Source organism: Scomber japonicus, chromosome 22 (assembly GCF_027409825.1).
Source record: "Scomber japonicus isolate fScoJap1 chromosome 22, fScoJap1.pri, whole genome shotgun sequence".
In the NCBI taxonomy this organism is placed as follows: Eukaryota; Metazoa; Chordata; class Actinopteri; order Scombriformes; family Scombridae; genus Scomber; species Scomber japonicus.
In genome coordinates this window covers 13,717,558-13,733,959 of record NC_070599.1, presented here as the reverse complement: position 1 = coordinate 13,733,959, position 16,402 = coordinate 13,717,558, and the positions used below count along the sequence as shown (strand labels likewise).

General features: G+C 40.9%; 1 protein-coding gene across 3 annotated transcripts in view; it reads right to left on the bottom strand.

Annotated features, from left to right (window-relative positions):
* LOC128383326 (zeta-sarcoglycan-like) overlaps positions 1-15,166 on the bottom strand; it is a 35,291-nt gene extending 20,125 nt beyond the window's left edge. For 2 of the 3 annotated variants that reach the window (XM_053342943.1, XM_053342945.1), the window contains exons 1-3: positions 15,128-15,166; positions 7,625-7,819; positions 1,891-1,992 (exon numbers count right to left, since the gene is read on the bottom strand). In XM_053342943.1, coding sequence (XP_053198918.1) covers positions 1,891-1,992; positions 7,625-7,819; positions 15,128-15,166 — 336 coding nt within the window. The remainder of the gene's footprint in view (positions 1-1,890; positions 1,993-7,624; positions 7,820-15,127) is intronic. The other variant, XM_053342944.1, reaches the window with a different exon arrangement.
* Between the last annotated feature and the right edge of the window lie 1,236 nt (positions 15,167-16,402).

The following is a 16,402-nucleotide window of genomic DNA, read 5'->3' as shown; positions in this document are numbered from 1 at the left end:
TTTTAAGCTTTTTCCCCTCTCCTGTTCATTTTGCTGACCTGTTTGACAAACTAGTGCAAACATTTTGCTGCCTTTGTAGCGATTCATGAAGTATTGAAATGCACTGAATTGATATTATTGACAAACACAGAATTTAACTGCAAATTGGATATATAATATGCATCATAAAAACAAACATGCTAATCCTGATAATGTGTGGCACCCGGGGGGAAAGACAATTCCATATTTTTTTCCTTTTGACCAGCGACTTAAATTCAAAGTGTTAATCCAAAACTCCACAGAATACATTTGTTGTGTGTGTGTTTTTGGAAGTGGGGGAGATAGCGAGTGCCACCAACGTAAACAGAATTTTTGCAAAGTTAACTCTGTGCTCTCATTTCACAACATGCTACGGGGAATGCTTATTTAAAATGGCTACTAGGCCTGTTGTTTGCTGCCAGCTACCAGAGTTACTGCCAAAAAACAAAAAAACAAACAAAATGAAACAAAACCAAAAAAAAACGTAGTGGGAGCTATTTCCACTTGGTATTCACAGATTATCGCTTCAGCTATTGATGAAGATTCAAAGCACTTATTGATCCAAGAGAGTAAAACGAACGCTACTTTGAGTTCAGCTTCAACAGCAGCTTGTAAAAAAAAAAATCATACTATATCTTAAGTTAAGATATCTTTGGTATACTACAGTTTGTTTGTGGTAATGGCTTATTGATCAATGCTGGTTATCTGACTGAGAAACAGCGCTGTGCACTGTGCTGTAAACTCATTGGATAACCATAATCCCTGCTCGCTCTCTCAGTGCTTGACATATTTCCTCAGGTGAGAAATATCGAGTGACCCACGGAGATTTTTGTCCTGCAAATATCTCTGGTGCCAGTAGATAAGGAGGCCACTGCACAGCCTGTCTGTAAAACAAGACAGTAAAAATGTCTGCAGGTGGTATTGCACTGGGGGATGAAATATTGGCTTGTGTTCGGGCTCGGGCGTCTGCTGTGGCCTTGAGGTGTTTGCTTTTGCTTAAAGTGCACGACTGTTATATTTAAATCAACATTTAGCTCCAACTAGAACATCAAAGAGCAAGAGAGGGCAATTCCAAGTTGTTTCTCAATCTGGTGTGGCAAATTGAACCCACTATCAAACCTCTTCCTCCATCGACGTCCCTCAAAAATCAAATTTACATGGAACCTCGGCTTCCAGTGCTTGAAATTGCTTTCTGCACCGTGCCTAATCACTGAAAAGGGGATGATCCAACTGAGCGTCTGTGATTCGTGTGGGAGAGGGAATTTTGGATCAACTTTGCACTGGAGCAGTGTTGGTTAATCTACTAAACATCAAAGAGGAGAAAAGGAAGAGAGGAAGTGGAAGAGGGGAATTTATCTCGTGGGCTTGATTGGAAATCCAGCGGGGGGACTCTGGTCCCTCTGTAATCGTCTGTAATGTCCTATAGGGTTGTATGTAGCCTGCGAGGAGCCGAGAGGCAGCCTATTACCTATCTCCTGCCGATGGGAGGCCCTGATAGTGCGCTGCTGGAGGATGACAGGAAATGAGGAGGAGGAGGAGGAGGTGGAGGAGGAGGAGGAGGAGGAGGAGAGGAGCACTGGACAGGGAAAGTCTGTAATATCTCTTGTAACCTTGTGTTTGTGTCTCGGCATCAAAGCATCGTCAATTCTCAGCTCAGAAGGAAGTTGGCCTTTGTTGTTAATGAATTGATCATAACTTTCTCAACACAGAGATCAATACCAGCTTGTCAGCTGCTGTGGCAAGATCTTTCTCCAGGAGAGCTTTTCACATGCGTTTCAGTCGATAGTAGTTATTCCTAAAACATCAGCGCTGCAGAGTATTGACCAACATGAAAGTCAAAGTTAGTAAGAGGGAGCAAAGGGAGCAACTTACCTTTCTGGACTGGATCTCGTTCACATAGAGAGGTAGGAGAAACTCGGAGATTCCCTCAAGGCGAATCCCGTCCTGGTTTAAATGAAGGTTTCCCATTCCGTCCTGAAACATGATCAAGGGTGCTTATCAGTGACATTGAGATGTGCAGTGCTGATGTACAAAAGTTTAATACCATCCTTGACAACATTGCTGATTTAATTGAAAAGGTTTTATAGCTTCCCGAGAGCATAAAAAATGTAATCCTGATGTCGTTGGACTGCATTAGGCAAAGCGGGAGCTGCTGCATGCCAGACGGGCCCGTGGACAGGCAGCACTGAGTGACAGCGCAGAAGTAGGACATGACATCGAGGTGACAATGGCACAGACATTCAGCGGTGCCGGGGTGACAGGCTGCTCGCAGGGGGAGGCCGACTGAGGGAGAGCGAGGCTAATGTGGCAGCTGTGGATGTGAATGTTGAGAGACTCATGAAAATGATTCAAGGATGAAAGTATCAGAAAGATGTTCATGTAGATTCATATGGGATGCTTTGTGCTGCTGTCTCTATCATCATCATCATTTTTATTATTATCATTAACATTATTAGAGGTAGTACTAGTAGTACTTGTAGTGTTAGTACTATAATAGTAGTGGTTATATTGTATTTCATTGTTAGTACCTGTAGTGGTAATCAGTATTAATAGTAGTAGTACTCATAGTCGGAGTATTTGTATTGTTAGCAGTTGTAGTAGGTATTTTACTGTTTCTATCTATTGTACTCGGATTGTTAGCAGTAATTCTCAGTAAATAGTACTTGTATTGTTGGTAGTAGTACTCATAGTTAGTGGTAGTACTTGTATTGCTAGTGTAGTGGGACTTGTATTGTTTGCATTAGTTGTAGCTGTGCATTCTTAGCAGTACTCATTAGTAGTAGTAGTTTGTGAGTATTAGATGTACTCATTGTCAGTACCAGTACTAGTCTGTTAGCAGTAGTACTTGTATCGTTAGTAGTTTTGTAGAAGGACATGTACCCTTTGTTTTAGGTGCTCTTGTTTTATTAGCACTAGTACTAAGTTTGTAGTAATACTTGTTTTATTAGCACTAGCACTCAGTCTGTAATAATACTTGTTTTATTAGCACTAGTACTAAGTTTGTAGTAATACTTGTTTTGTTAGCACTAGCACTCAGTCTGTAGTAATACTTGTTTTGTCAGCACTAGCACTCAGTCTGTAATAATACTTGTTTTGTTAGCACTAGCACTCGGTTTGTAGTAATACTTGTTTTGTTAGCACTAGCACTCAGTCTGTAGTAATACTTGTTTTGTCAGCACTAGCACTCAGTCTGTAATAATACTTGTTTTATTAGCACTAGCACTCGGTTTGTAGTAATACTTGTTTTGTTAGCACTAGCACTCAGTCTGTAGTAATACTTGTTTTGTTAGCACTAGCACTCAGTCTGTAGTAATACTTGTTTTGTTAGCACAAGCACTCAGTTTGTAGTGATACTTGTTTTGTTAGTATTTGTTGTACTTACATTGCCACTAGTAGTTCTTGTATTGTTAGTAGTAGCACTTGTAGTAGTAATAGTTGCACTGATATTGATAGCAGTATTACTCAACAATAGTAGGCTACTTGTTTTGTTAGCAGAAGTTGTCCTCATAATATCAGTAGAAGTATACGTATTGTTAGTAACAGTACTCTTGTTGTCATAGTAGAACTACCTGTAGCAGTAGTTTTACATACATGCAGTATTTTCATACATATTGAAACATTGGTAGTTTTAGAGGTAGTTTCTACATTTGTAGTAGCACTAGTAGAAACTGTAGATATTGTAATATATATTATATTATACATGGTGTAATTCAAACTGCACTTAACTTGACGTGATCTCTTTTCAACTCTTTCAACAGTTATTTAGAGATGGAGTCTGAGTCTGGACTAAAATTAAAGTCTCAACTCTTGACTTTAACTCCCACATCAAGCCCGAGTCCTGAACACATCATTATGCACCCTTCACTACCTCTAAAACCATTTCAAACCCCTGCACACTCACATGTGTTGTTGGTTAAATGTGGATGATTAAACCTTTGTTCAGGTTGAAGGTGGGTGGAGCTGCGATATGCTAGGAAATATGTGCGGTCACCAACGAATATAAAAAAGGTGCCAATTATAAAGATGTAACTTGTTCCACTCTTGCAGGTGGTGCAAGAAAGCTTAACGGGAGCGTGAGGAAGATGTCAGTCAAGCTCAGTCTTTGCACACCCACACAGTCTTGGGAAACAGTCAGAATTAGTACATTTTAACAGCTGGAAATGCATCACATTCAGGAAATGTAAAATCACAAATCCTGTATAAAATGAAGCATGACTGGACAACTGTGTGGTATATTCATTCTGGACCTGATTTTGTAGGTAGATAATTCAGCAGAAATTGGACAGGATGATGTCTTGCCACACCACAATGAGCAAAGTGAAGGTTGAGGGCAGCTTTGTGAGGTTATGTGTGTACAAATGGGCCCCGAGAGTCTTGTTGGAGGAGTCTACCGGTGGAGGTAGTGAATTATAGAGGCGGACTACGGCCAAGGAGGGTTCCATCATACATGGACTGGGGACAGACAGGAGGACAAGGTCAAAGAGGTGGAGGAGGAAGACGAGGAGGAGGAGGAGGAGGGTGGGGAAGTGCCTTTTGTATGTCAGCAGCAAGACTTTAAAGTTACTCCAGTGCTGAGATGGAGGTGAGGAGGTGGGCGTGAAGAGTCAGGCAGGCAGGTACATGCTGCAGTCAGTCAGACGAGTAGGTGGGAGTTACAACAGTCCGATCGTGACATGCTGAAGGCCCTGGATGAGGCATCAGTGTGCGAGAGGAATGGACAGATGCAGGCAGCGCAGTGGAAAAACAAAACAAAAAAAAAAAGCTGGCAGGTTTTGTTCTCCAGGCTTTAAAATAAAAAGGCAGAGCTGAAGAGGACAACCAAGGTTATCCCGGCATCGTCAATAAGCACGCACGAGTTGTGGATTGTTTGAATGACGTGGATCCGCCTCGTCACAGTTGAGCTTTAAAAAGCTACTTGCGTGCTAACACTTTGATCCAGAGCAGAGGACGAGGTGTCAGCGATGGTGCATGTAGAGATCAAGTTTAATATGTCACCCAGACAAAAAGGAGAACTAAAAAGAAATGAAAACAACCCACCTGGCTTATCTTTAGACCGGTGGAGTTAAGCATCTAAGCGTGCTTGTGAAATATATTCTGTTCACAATGGAAGGGCAATGAGAAATGCTTTTTTTGTACAATTTGAGCAATGTTTGTGTGTGCTTTGAATGCTGCCTCCGCTGAATTAGGAGGGGAGGCAGGCATGAAAAGCACAACATTTATAAATGCTGCCAAAGAGATTAAGCGGTCACTGTTACTTTGTTGTCCTCTACGCAGGATATCTCAAACTCCTAGGAACACATTTCCTCTAACCTTGGAGGACATAATGTTTATGTGCGATTTCCAACTCTAGCAAGATTTTTTTATTTTAGCCATGAACATGAAAACAAGACTTGAGCAAAGGAGAACCCTATCGATCTTACAGGAGAAGCTCAATTTACTAGTGATGTTGACTAGTACCCAGCCTGTAAAAACAGTTTTATTATGTGTTCTGTCAAACTGGAACAGCTGTCTAAAGTATGATGAAATAACCCTGGAGACTTCAGATTGGTAGTAGACTGTGTATGTTTCAACCTGCAATTTACCAGGCAGAGAGTCTAACAAACAGATGATATTGGTTGCATAATGGGAAGCTTGACCTACAGCAGTGACTAAAAGTCAGGACATTTCATTTCGATTTTTTTCCTTAAAAAATTAAAGCAGCAGACTCTTGTGAGCTTTCCAACACTGGAGTGCCTCTTTAAACTACTTCTTACTTGGCAGACAGACTTTTTTTTTGGCTGCAGCTACAGTTTAAACAAGCCTCTTCTTCATAAGAACCTTGATAAGAGTGGTGTATGACGTCCTAACCTGACACACCAGATGGTAGCAGTAGCCCTCATCAGGTTCATGTTTGTGTGATGTGTCCCAACATGTGGGTCATACTCTTGCTTAAATCAACAATTTGACAATCTATGTTTCCTGGCAGCTTTTCTTTAAGATGGTGTCCCATTTGTGGGATAATGGTCAGACCTTTTATTGGTTGACTGCCCACTGACATTAAATCATAAATCTTTACTGTATACAGGACCAGGAGTTCAGATTAACTTCTAAAAGTCTTTGGCTGTGGCAGTAATCTGGAGAACTTCTCTCCAATAGCCTTCAAGTTTCAATAAATGGTTGTCAGTGACAAATAAACCCAGAAGGGCAAACAGCAGCTCAGAACGTACAGTACTGTTCTTCCAGTAGAAGGGGGTATAGGTTGGCACATGTTTTCTTATTGAGCTGCCCATGTTCTGAGAGATGGGGAGCAGCAGAGTACATTTTGTGGAGCAACACCAACAGCACTGATAAGGTCTTTTGCTCGTGACACAGATTGATGAGAGGCGAAGAAGTAGAGGAGTGATAGCCAATAGCCAGGGGACGCATCCGTCACAGGGGGGGAGATGCTGCCATCAGGGTTTGTTGACAAAATGGTAAATTGTGTGCATCGTCCCTGAAAATGTCACAGGGACTCGCGGCAGTCTGTGTGTTTGGTTTTTGCTGGAGATGAACACATCCTGTGTCAGCCGCTGCTGCTGCCAAGTTTTTTTCTAATTCTTCATCAAATTCAGATGAGTGAAAGCACACAATATAAGAGATGGTGTTTGTATGGTGAATAAAAGTCTTCACACCAGGGTTTACATTAGGATTAGTATTGAAAGTCAACACTAAGGAGAAAGATACAAAAAAAAGAAGATCTAAACGTACAACTGAAAACTGTGAAATAAGATGTAGCATGTGAACTCAAACTTCCTCCAGACAAACTTTCAGACAGTAAAGTAGTCAAATGCACATTAACACTATCATTCATTCTTATTCCTTCTTGGACATACATGTTACACTGTCATAAGAACACAGTAAAAATGTAATTTGGTATCAAGTCTTGTTGCGCACTGGATGGAAAGTACTTGGACCTAAAATAACACATTTCTAAGCTTTTTATTGATTACTTAAACTATGCAACTTTAGAGGGCTAGTGGTAAGCTATATATAGTCTGTAAGAGTTTAATAGGATTAAACAAAGAGATCACAATATACCTCAACTAAAGACTCAGTATTTCTGCATTTCACTTTTCTTTAAGTCATGCTGCTTAAGCTGACATTCCAATTCTTCTTCTTCGATTTATAGTACTGAACTTATATCAGGGTTTTTAAATTAAACACACACCACCTCTTTTATTCCAGTGAACTCATCTTTAAATGATACTCACAGTAAATAAGTCAACCATAATTTCTCAATTCTGTTTAATTGAAAATATAATATCTATGGCTTATAGATGGTTGGTTGAGCAAAACTAAGAAATATTAAGGCATAACCTTGGGCTTGGGCTTTTTAAGGGCCAGCGGGTCACTATAGAAAGTTAGTAGGATCTTTATCCACAAAAGTCTAATTGTCAGTAGTTGTAAAAAGTCTTCCACCAACTGTTGTCTCAAATGAATTCATAACACAGCAGCCAAACACACATTCACTAATCAATATGTGTATCATGATGTTAACTGTCTCCACAGTTCAATTCCAGATTCATAACTGTCTGCTCACTCTCACTGCTCAACTTTATTAACTCGGAGGATGTAGCACTGTACTCACCACTGAGAAATTCATGACCTTTATGATCCAGACAGTGAGAGCCATGTTAACTATCATGGTGACCAGCAGCAGCAGCAGAAAGAAATAGAGGCATCGTTTCCTCCAGCCGTACAGACCCACCGGGTAGACGGCATCACAGCCTGGTCGCTGGAGGTGCAGCGACTGGGACGCAAGAATAAACTGCTCCTGGGTAATCTGAAAAACACACACACACACACACACACACACACACACACACACACACACACACACACACACACACACACAGGAGTAGTTATTAACTTGAAAAAAAGCACAACTAACAATGACTCTGGGCAGAGGCATGACTGTGTTATCTTACAATTTTTTGAAAAGCAGTGCTACTAAATATGAATGTAAGCTGATTATTACACAAGCTGAAACATTCATGCTTGGTAATTACATGCAGTGAGAAGGGTCTACTTCAATCTGTAATACACTGTGAACCCACTTTTAACATTTTTAAAATCTGGGTTGCAGAATTATTCAGAGGAAATTACTATTTTTCATTGTTTACAACTCTTGTAATGACATACCTGGGTACACCGGCCCCTACATACTTCTAGAAATTGAACTGGTAGTAAAGTAATCCATCAAGCTCTGTGCCTAAAAGACAAGGTCATCTGGGTGACTTTATTTTATTAAGAGATACCAGATCAGAAGGCCCATTCTGGAAAAAAAGCGTGTGTGTTTCATTCCAGTATTGGTATAGGAGATCATCAGTCAAGATTCAGTCGGGATTCATCGATTACAAGTTAGCTGTGGGAATAACTGGCCTGGGAGTGGAAAAGCCATTCTTTGTCAAAGTAATAAACAGAAATATGAGGCTAAATCTGGTTACTAGGGTGATTAATTTAACTTAAAGTTCTGGAAGGAAAGCTCCTTGACATTTCTGATTATATCTGTTCTTTATAATTAAGATCATGTATGGATTTATGGATTTAATAAACACATCAGCTTTTTTTCTCCCATTGCCAATTACTTATTGACATTTTGTCAAACTGGGTCCCTGTGCCTTTGTTTGCAGTAATAAAGAGTTCTCACATTTAGGTATCGATAAGCAGAACCGAAATCAGCATTTTTGAATGGGAACCCAGTTCTTACCATTTTGGATTGGGTTGTGGCAGCATCCTGCAGCTGACCAGTTTCCTGCTTCCTTTGGGGCTGATATCTTTATAATGTTACTGCCCATCAATGTTTCACAGGAAAATATTTCACATGCCACGCACACTACAGTCTTTATGGAGTTGCATCCAGCAGAACATATAAAACTCATGGAGACAGTTGCCATGGGCGAGCTTTAAAACCAAGGCAACCCACTAATGTTTTTTTTGCTAACTGAAAGGCATCTCTAAAGCACATAAGAAATTTCCACATTATGAAGAAATGACAGACGTTTTTTCTTTCACTCAGTACTAATAAAAGTTGGAGGTGGATTATAAAACAAAGGGCCAATTTGGTGCCAGAAAAATGTTCTCCAACCTGACTGGGTAACTAAGTGCCTGCCAGCTTCCAAGAACCTGCTACATGTGAGCTCTGATCTGAGATCAGAGAGGATGATGTCTGTCAAGTGTGGTTGTCCAGGCGAGGGCGAGCAGTTGCTGTTCTCCACCCAATCGTGTCTGCCGGCTGACAGTGTGAAACTCCCCATCACGGGGTGCAAGGCTGGCTGAGCTCTGAACTGTTCTGCTCAGCTGTTGTCAGGATGAATTCATAGCGAGGCGGCCTGCCTTACCACTCTCCTGCATAGATAATGAATAAAGCAAAGCACCTGGTCGTGCAAACCAAGATAAAATGCCCAGCAGCTGCAGAATGTTTTATGGCATCCACCTATTATCAGATTTAAAAGTGTCTCATACTTTCACAGGAGTAACTAATTTATTGTTCCAGTGCAGAATGCTTTAATTGCATGACACATACATCCATAATTGACACACCTGTGCACAGTCTTTCCCAGAGGGACTCCAGTGAGTATAATGCATGCACATGTCAAGTCAGGATCCATGCTCCACAAGCTTTCTTCATATTCAGCATGTCATTAGCATACACACTGATGGCAGATATCATTAGACTGTATGTGTTCCTGACAGGCTCTCATTAACTGCAGCACAGGAAGCAAAGACTCGTCAGCTCACTTGAGTTCGTGACTTTTCCATAACGGAACTTAATAACTCGACCAAGCTTTAAATAGTGAAAGAAACTATCCTGATATCTGTTTAACCTATCAGTACATGCATGCTTACAGAGGGAAAGCAGTACACATTATATCTGTTTAAACAGCCACAGAATCACAGCAACTTGTTCCAAACATGAATTAAACATCATTATTTAATTTAAAAAAAATAATGTAATGATAATGTTATCATTCGTTGCAACCTTGGATTTATATCACCAGCTACAAGTAAGAAGTATTTTCTTTAGTTTCTTTTAGTTAAAAAATGACAATCACGACTTTCTGGAGCCCAAGGTGACAAACTTCAAATGTCTTGTTTTCTCTGACTAAAAGTCAAAGCTCAAAGTTATTGAGTTTACTCTGATACTTGATAAACAGAAGCAGCAAATCCTCCCATTTGGGAAGCTAGAATATGAGAATGTCAAGCACTGAAATGATTAAACAACTATCAAAAACAGTTGGCAATTATTCTTCTGTCCATTGGCTATTAAATTAAACCAATAATAGTAACCAACAACACTCCTAGAAGAATAAAATGTCAATAGATTAGATTTCAGTTGCCTAAATTTACAAAACCACCAAAATATAATATTTATGCCATTTCCTGAAGCCTCCAAATCCTTTCTGTAGCTTCCATCATGCACAGTGTTCCTTGGAGGAGCATGTATGATTGGACAATCATTACACCTGAACTATCATAATGCAGGGTGGCGCTCTTAAAACGTGGCATCTAACAAGAGTCCTCCCACAGGTTTAGCACTGCCACACAACTGAGTCCACTCCTTAAGTGACTGTTTTCTTTGGACGAGCAGTTCGGGTCACATCTGCCGGCAGTGGCAGATGTCTCACAAATGGATGTTGCGACTTTGCGGCAAATACAAATGACCCATATCGCTGGCCTAGAAATGTCAGCGATTCCAATTTAACCAGTGATACAGCTGAGGGGCGAAAGGCATTATGAGAGGTGCTTACACAAAGGCCGAACATAAAGTCTCAGTGCAGGGTCACAGAAGTTTCACTACTTTCCACAGTGTTGGAAGAAGAAGTCTTACACAGTAAAACCAATGACTGAGTTATTACTGAGCACTCAAGATGCAATACATTACATCATTACACTTAACTACACTCTGAGAGACACCTAACTTACACAGACCATTGTGTCAGTTTATTAGCATAAAAAAAAAAAACCCAATCGTTTAGCTTACAGAAATACCCCTGCTGGACAGATGTAGTCTGTTTTAATTCCACTGTTGCTAGGGGAAACGTCAGCACTTGTAATTTCTATGGCAACCCCGCTGTTCTCGACGCAAGTGGATCCTGTGATTTCTTTGCAAGAGTTTCAATGCATATATTACCCCAGTCGAGTCACGCATCCTAAAGCTCGCTTATTCACAGAGCAAATGGAGGAGTGCATAGTAGCTGGCGTTTTGTCAATCTGTCGTTTCAGCATGCCGGGCACAGCTGACTCTCACGAACGCCGCGCTGGCTGTTTAGACTGATGGCAGTGTCCGACTGCAGCGGGTGTGAGAAACAACTTTGACTTTTAAGAAACAAAATATTGATTGCTAAAGAAGCTGTGTGCATGCATGTCACACTATGTTGGGTCCCAATTTATCAGTTTAGGTCTGACAGTTACAGCTTTATATGCAAACACATTATGAGACAATGGAGTTGGCTGAAAGAGGCTGAATAATCACATGTCCACAAGTCAGGTAGAACAATTTCAACTTGTACAATTAATCATTTTGCACTTCTTTGGTGACACTCCTGATAGTCATTAGAAAACAGGAGTAGTGGTGAATTAAAAGGTCACTGTAGGAGCAGATGGTTGCTTAACGTTGTATGATCCAACTGTCTAAGACTGTACAACAAAATCCAATTAATTCCTACTTAAATTCACTCATGTCACAATTTTCAATAAATCACCCAAATCCCATGTAATTAAACTGAAAGCTACAGCTACATTAATGAATGAGCTCTTACTAGACATTCAACCAATCTAAATCAAAATCCTTTTTAGAGTTTAGTTAAATCTTCAATAAAAATTGGATCAAACTGTATTTAATTTGGACAAATGAGAAACCAGCCAACATTCGAAAGGAAATATCAAGCAGTGATTTATTACAAAAAAACATTACACCCTGTAAGTGACATTGTGGGGGTGGGACCCTTGCAAGATGAGACTAAGGGGTCACCACATGAATGATAATAAAAAGCTAAATTCTGCTTTTCTCTTCTGTTGTTTTTTTCCCTCTTGGCAAATGGGCTCCTTTTCACATCTCCAAAAGTTACTCAAGATGAAGAGTTATTTATTTGTGTTTGTTTCTACCTTAGCTGCATTCTCTCTTTTAAAATAATTCATCATCATTTCAATGTTTGTCATATTTGAGAGAATGAAGCTGCTGTGGAAAGTAAAATGCACTCTGATCCTTAATGGGGAAACTATATTAATGAGTATATCAATGCATTGTAACACAGATATTTGCAGCTCTAGCTTCATTACAGTAAATGACGCAGTCGACAACATAAAACCATGTCAACAAGCGCACAAGCAGAAACTTTCAGGCCCAAAAAACAGTCAAGTAGCACTTTGTAGAAGAGTCATTTTCTCTCTACTCAAAATAATGCTTGGACTGGAAAATGTACTCTGATCCCCACTGTTTGAGAATCCTCATCCAAACCTGTTTGGGCACAATTATTCACATTTATCTGCGTTGAAATGATCAAAACATGTTCTAGTGCACTCAAGACAAATGTCAACAGATTAGCATGAGCAGATGGATCAACTCCAAAGCCACGGATGGTTTACCACCTACAACCCAAGTCGTGATTACATACAGTTTCTATTCATAGAAGCCAAACACCTACACAGTAACTTGCTTCTCTAAAAGGTACAATAAAAACACTGATCTCTGTCGATCACGCACTGCGCTGGGCTGGGAAAGTCCTTGTGGATTTGTTGTACGGCCATATTTGTTTGCACATGATATTCCATCAACCCATTTTAAGCTTGTGCTATGATCTGACTGTGTCACTTTCCTCTCTGCTTGGGGGTGGTTGGCCAAGAAAAGGAGTCCTAAGAGCTTTGACGACAGACATTACAGCTGGATACAGCCAAAGCAAGCAATTACCCAGCAGTCTCTACCCACTGCCAGTGTGCCTCATCTTCACCAATTAGCGTAGAGGGTGATCTTCTACATGCTGTTTTGATCAAACAGTGACATGCTGCAGAGGCAGCAAAATGCAGCTGGGAAGCCCCTAATGAAAGAAAATGAGATGTTATTAATGCCTGATAATGTTAATCAGCAAATCGGCTTGCGCTCTCTAGCTCAGCAGTGCCACAGGAGTCCCACAGGGCCGCCACGGCAGGAGGTAAGAAAACATTTGAGATACACTAATGACTGAAAAAGCCTGCACTCATCAGGCCTGCGTACTGTATGAACCGCACAATCGCTGCAGCAGCAACAAGGAAAAACCAATAGACATAATACAATCATGGCACATGTCTGACATAAGGTGTTAAAGCAACTCTTTATTTTGGTTCTGTGGGCTTTTCAGTTAGACAGTAAACTCAATCAAAGAGACGGAGACTTTTCAAATGTACAACTCAATGCATAGATGTAACCATGTCACATTTTTCTTGATGTGACAATCAAACATGTAAGTGAGGGTGCTGCTGTCAATAGTTTCTCCACCTAAGATGTGAAATCCAATTTTTGTGGCTCGATCATCTCTGGTGGAGTAACAATAGAGCTCATCAATAGCCTCCTCTTTTTTGCAGAGCGGTTGCCCTTTCTTGATGGATGGACGGATGGTGGTGCAACAAGCTAACACTACTGTAAAGCGCGGCAGCAGCGGGGATCAAAAGATCTCCAATATGTCCGACACAACGGAGGGTCGCAGCTGTTCAATCAGAGCACACAGCCAACAAGATTGAACATCACAGACTGTTTGAAGAGGTTTTTTTCAGAGAGAATTTCCTTTTGCGGCTCTGCTTTTGATGGCACTTTGATGAAAAATATTTGTACAGAGCTACACAAAAGTGTGCAACAAGCCAACCTTATCGGCATGCTGCAACTCTGACCTTTTGCATCATCCAGTAATGTGGAGAGCTGGTCTCGAAATGTTTGCAGCTCTTTCAGTTCCTGCCTGAAGGCTAGGGCATGAGGAAAGTAGACGACAAACTGCTGATGTAAACAGACAGACACTTCTCCACAGTACACTAGCTTTCCTTTGCTAATCCCTAGTAAATCCTTGGAGAGCCAACAGGGCCATTTTGGACAGCACCCCATAGGCGTCATTTGCATTCATCAGCCGATGGAGCGAGCAGAGGAAGTGCCAGGCTGCACACAGCATTATCAACAAAAATAATGTCTCAAAGCATCTTAGACAAAGCCTCTGTTTCAATTAGAGGAGAGAGTGGATTCGTACACTCCCTAGAATTCAAAAAAGTCCAATTAAACGTGACAAATGAGCTGAAGAAAACTTGCAGGCTTGTCCCTCCTGAGTGGGAAGTGCTGGATCAGTTCAGAGCCAGTGTGAGCAGGGGTGATTTCTTCACTGATAAGCGTGACCCAACCACTAAGCCCAGAGCTGTGTGTGTGTGTATGTGTGTGTGTGTGTGTGTGTGTGGAGTGGGCCAATGGATGGACATGAGTGCACAGCCAAACAGCAGCTCTGCTGTGTGGGTTTTTCTGACACCAAGCTGCTTTTTTTGCACTGCAGCACGGAGACGAGATGCACACACTGTACCAAGAGGTTACTGCCTCCCCTGCTAGACTGGAATGATAATGAGAAACCATGCAGGCAGAATATTCATAGGCTGTCACATTACTGCGATTCCTCAAGGAAGAAGCATAGAATATGAGGTATAGTGCAAGAGTGAGATATGTAAAGAACTCCAGGCAAGCTTTTCAGAGGTGTTTGAGCGTTGGTCAGTGGTTATTAATCATCTCATTCCTGCCTGGAGAGAGATGCAACCACTGCAAGCCTCATAGAGTGAGCAGACAGTTTACATTTATATTTCATCAGCTGAGATTTTTCACTGAAACAATTGAAGCAGTGGGTGCACCTGTTGCAGAGAGGACTCATGAGAAAGCCCAGTTAGGACTGCTGAATAAAACAACACCATTGCTAAATAAGTCATTCACAAACAGTTCATACATACTCATACATCATCCATGTATCCACGTAAAAAGAAATCAATGTTCAACCTCGCGTGCGTGTTGCATACTTAGCCTAGTTTCCGTCCCACCTGTTAATTATTTATTCTAATTAAAGACATTTCAACATGTTTGCGTGATTATACTTACCTTTAGCGTCTCTATGTCGAGAGTAGCCGACTGATCCATGTTACAGTCTCATTTGTCACAGTTACATATTTCCACAAAGTTAATTTTTTTTTTTTTTTTTTTTTTCTCAGAGGCTAAGGCACGAAATTCAGTCCAGCCGCGCGAGCCAGGTGCACTTCTTCACGCGCATCCAGGAGAAACAATCACGTCCAATGTTTCTGTCCTTGTATTATTATTATAATTATTATTAATATCAAGTACACTCTTAACTGTGTATTAACTATGTTTTAAGGCGCATTCCCGGAGCTGATGTAAAGACAGGCTACAGTCTAATTAAGAAACGCGGGCTCACTTTTCTCTCAAGGAGCCGAGACGAGTCGCTCTCCTTCAAAACTCAACCAGCGTCAAGTCACACGGATTGAGGTGCGACGCTTCCGGGAGAGTCTTTGAAAATGAAGGTGCTTTGATTTGAACATGTGTTGTCCCCGCTGCAATATTTTGTGGATAATTTTTTTCTTATTGAGGACAAACGCAAATTAGAAAATGATGAGAATGTTGCACTTCCACGTTGTTATTGTATATAGTCTACAGTGTATTTTATATTTCTATTTATAGCCTACTTGTATTGTCATGGCAATGGCCAAGCACTTTTTAGGAACACCTGTGTAATTTAATGCACACAATATAACATCTCTGCTATAATTCCCCCCCCCCCCCCCCCAGTTTTTGTTGATATTCTTCATTTTGTTTAGTATTCAGGCCCTGGTCCTTCATTTTGTCCACAGGGGGACAAATCTTAGGGACAGTTTTGAATAATGTAGTCCGGTACATCACCATCACCCATATCTAATACTGATACATAATCAGTGACATGATTAACAAGTTGAAATTTTGTGAACATTTGTGGCTATATGGATGTATTGGTTTGGCATCTCCTTAGGTTTTCTCGTCTCAGAGGTTGCCGATCACCTGCTGTGCCCTTAGTCCAGCTTGATGTCCACTGCTACCAATAGTATTATTATTCATATATCTATTATTATTGTTGTTGTTGCTGTGCATCTCTGTGTCTCTTTCTTTCCTTCCCTCTTTCTCTCTCAACCCAACCGATCAAGGTAGATGGCTGCCTACTTACTGTCTGAGGTTCCTTCCCGTTAAGGGGAGTTTCTCCTTACCGCTATCACTAAGTGCTTGCTCATGGGGGAATTTTGGGCCTTTTATTAATTAAAGATTACCGTCTAGACCTGCTCCATGTGAAAAGAGCCCTGCGATAACTTCTGTTATCACTATATTAATAAA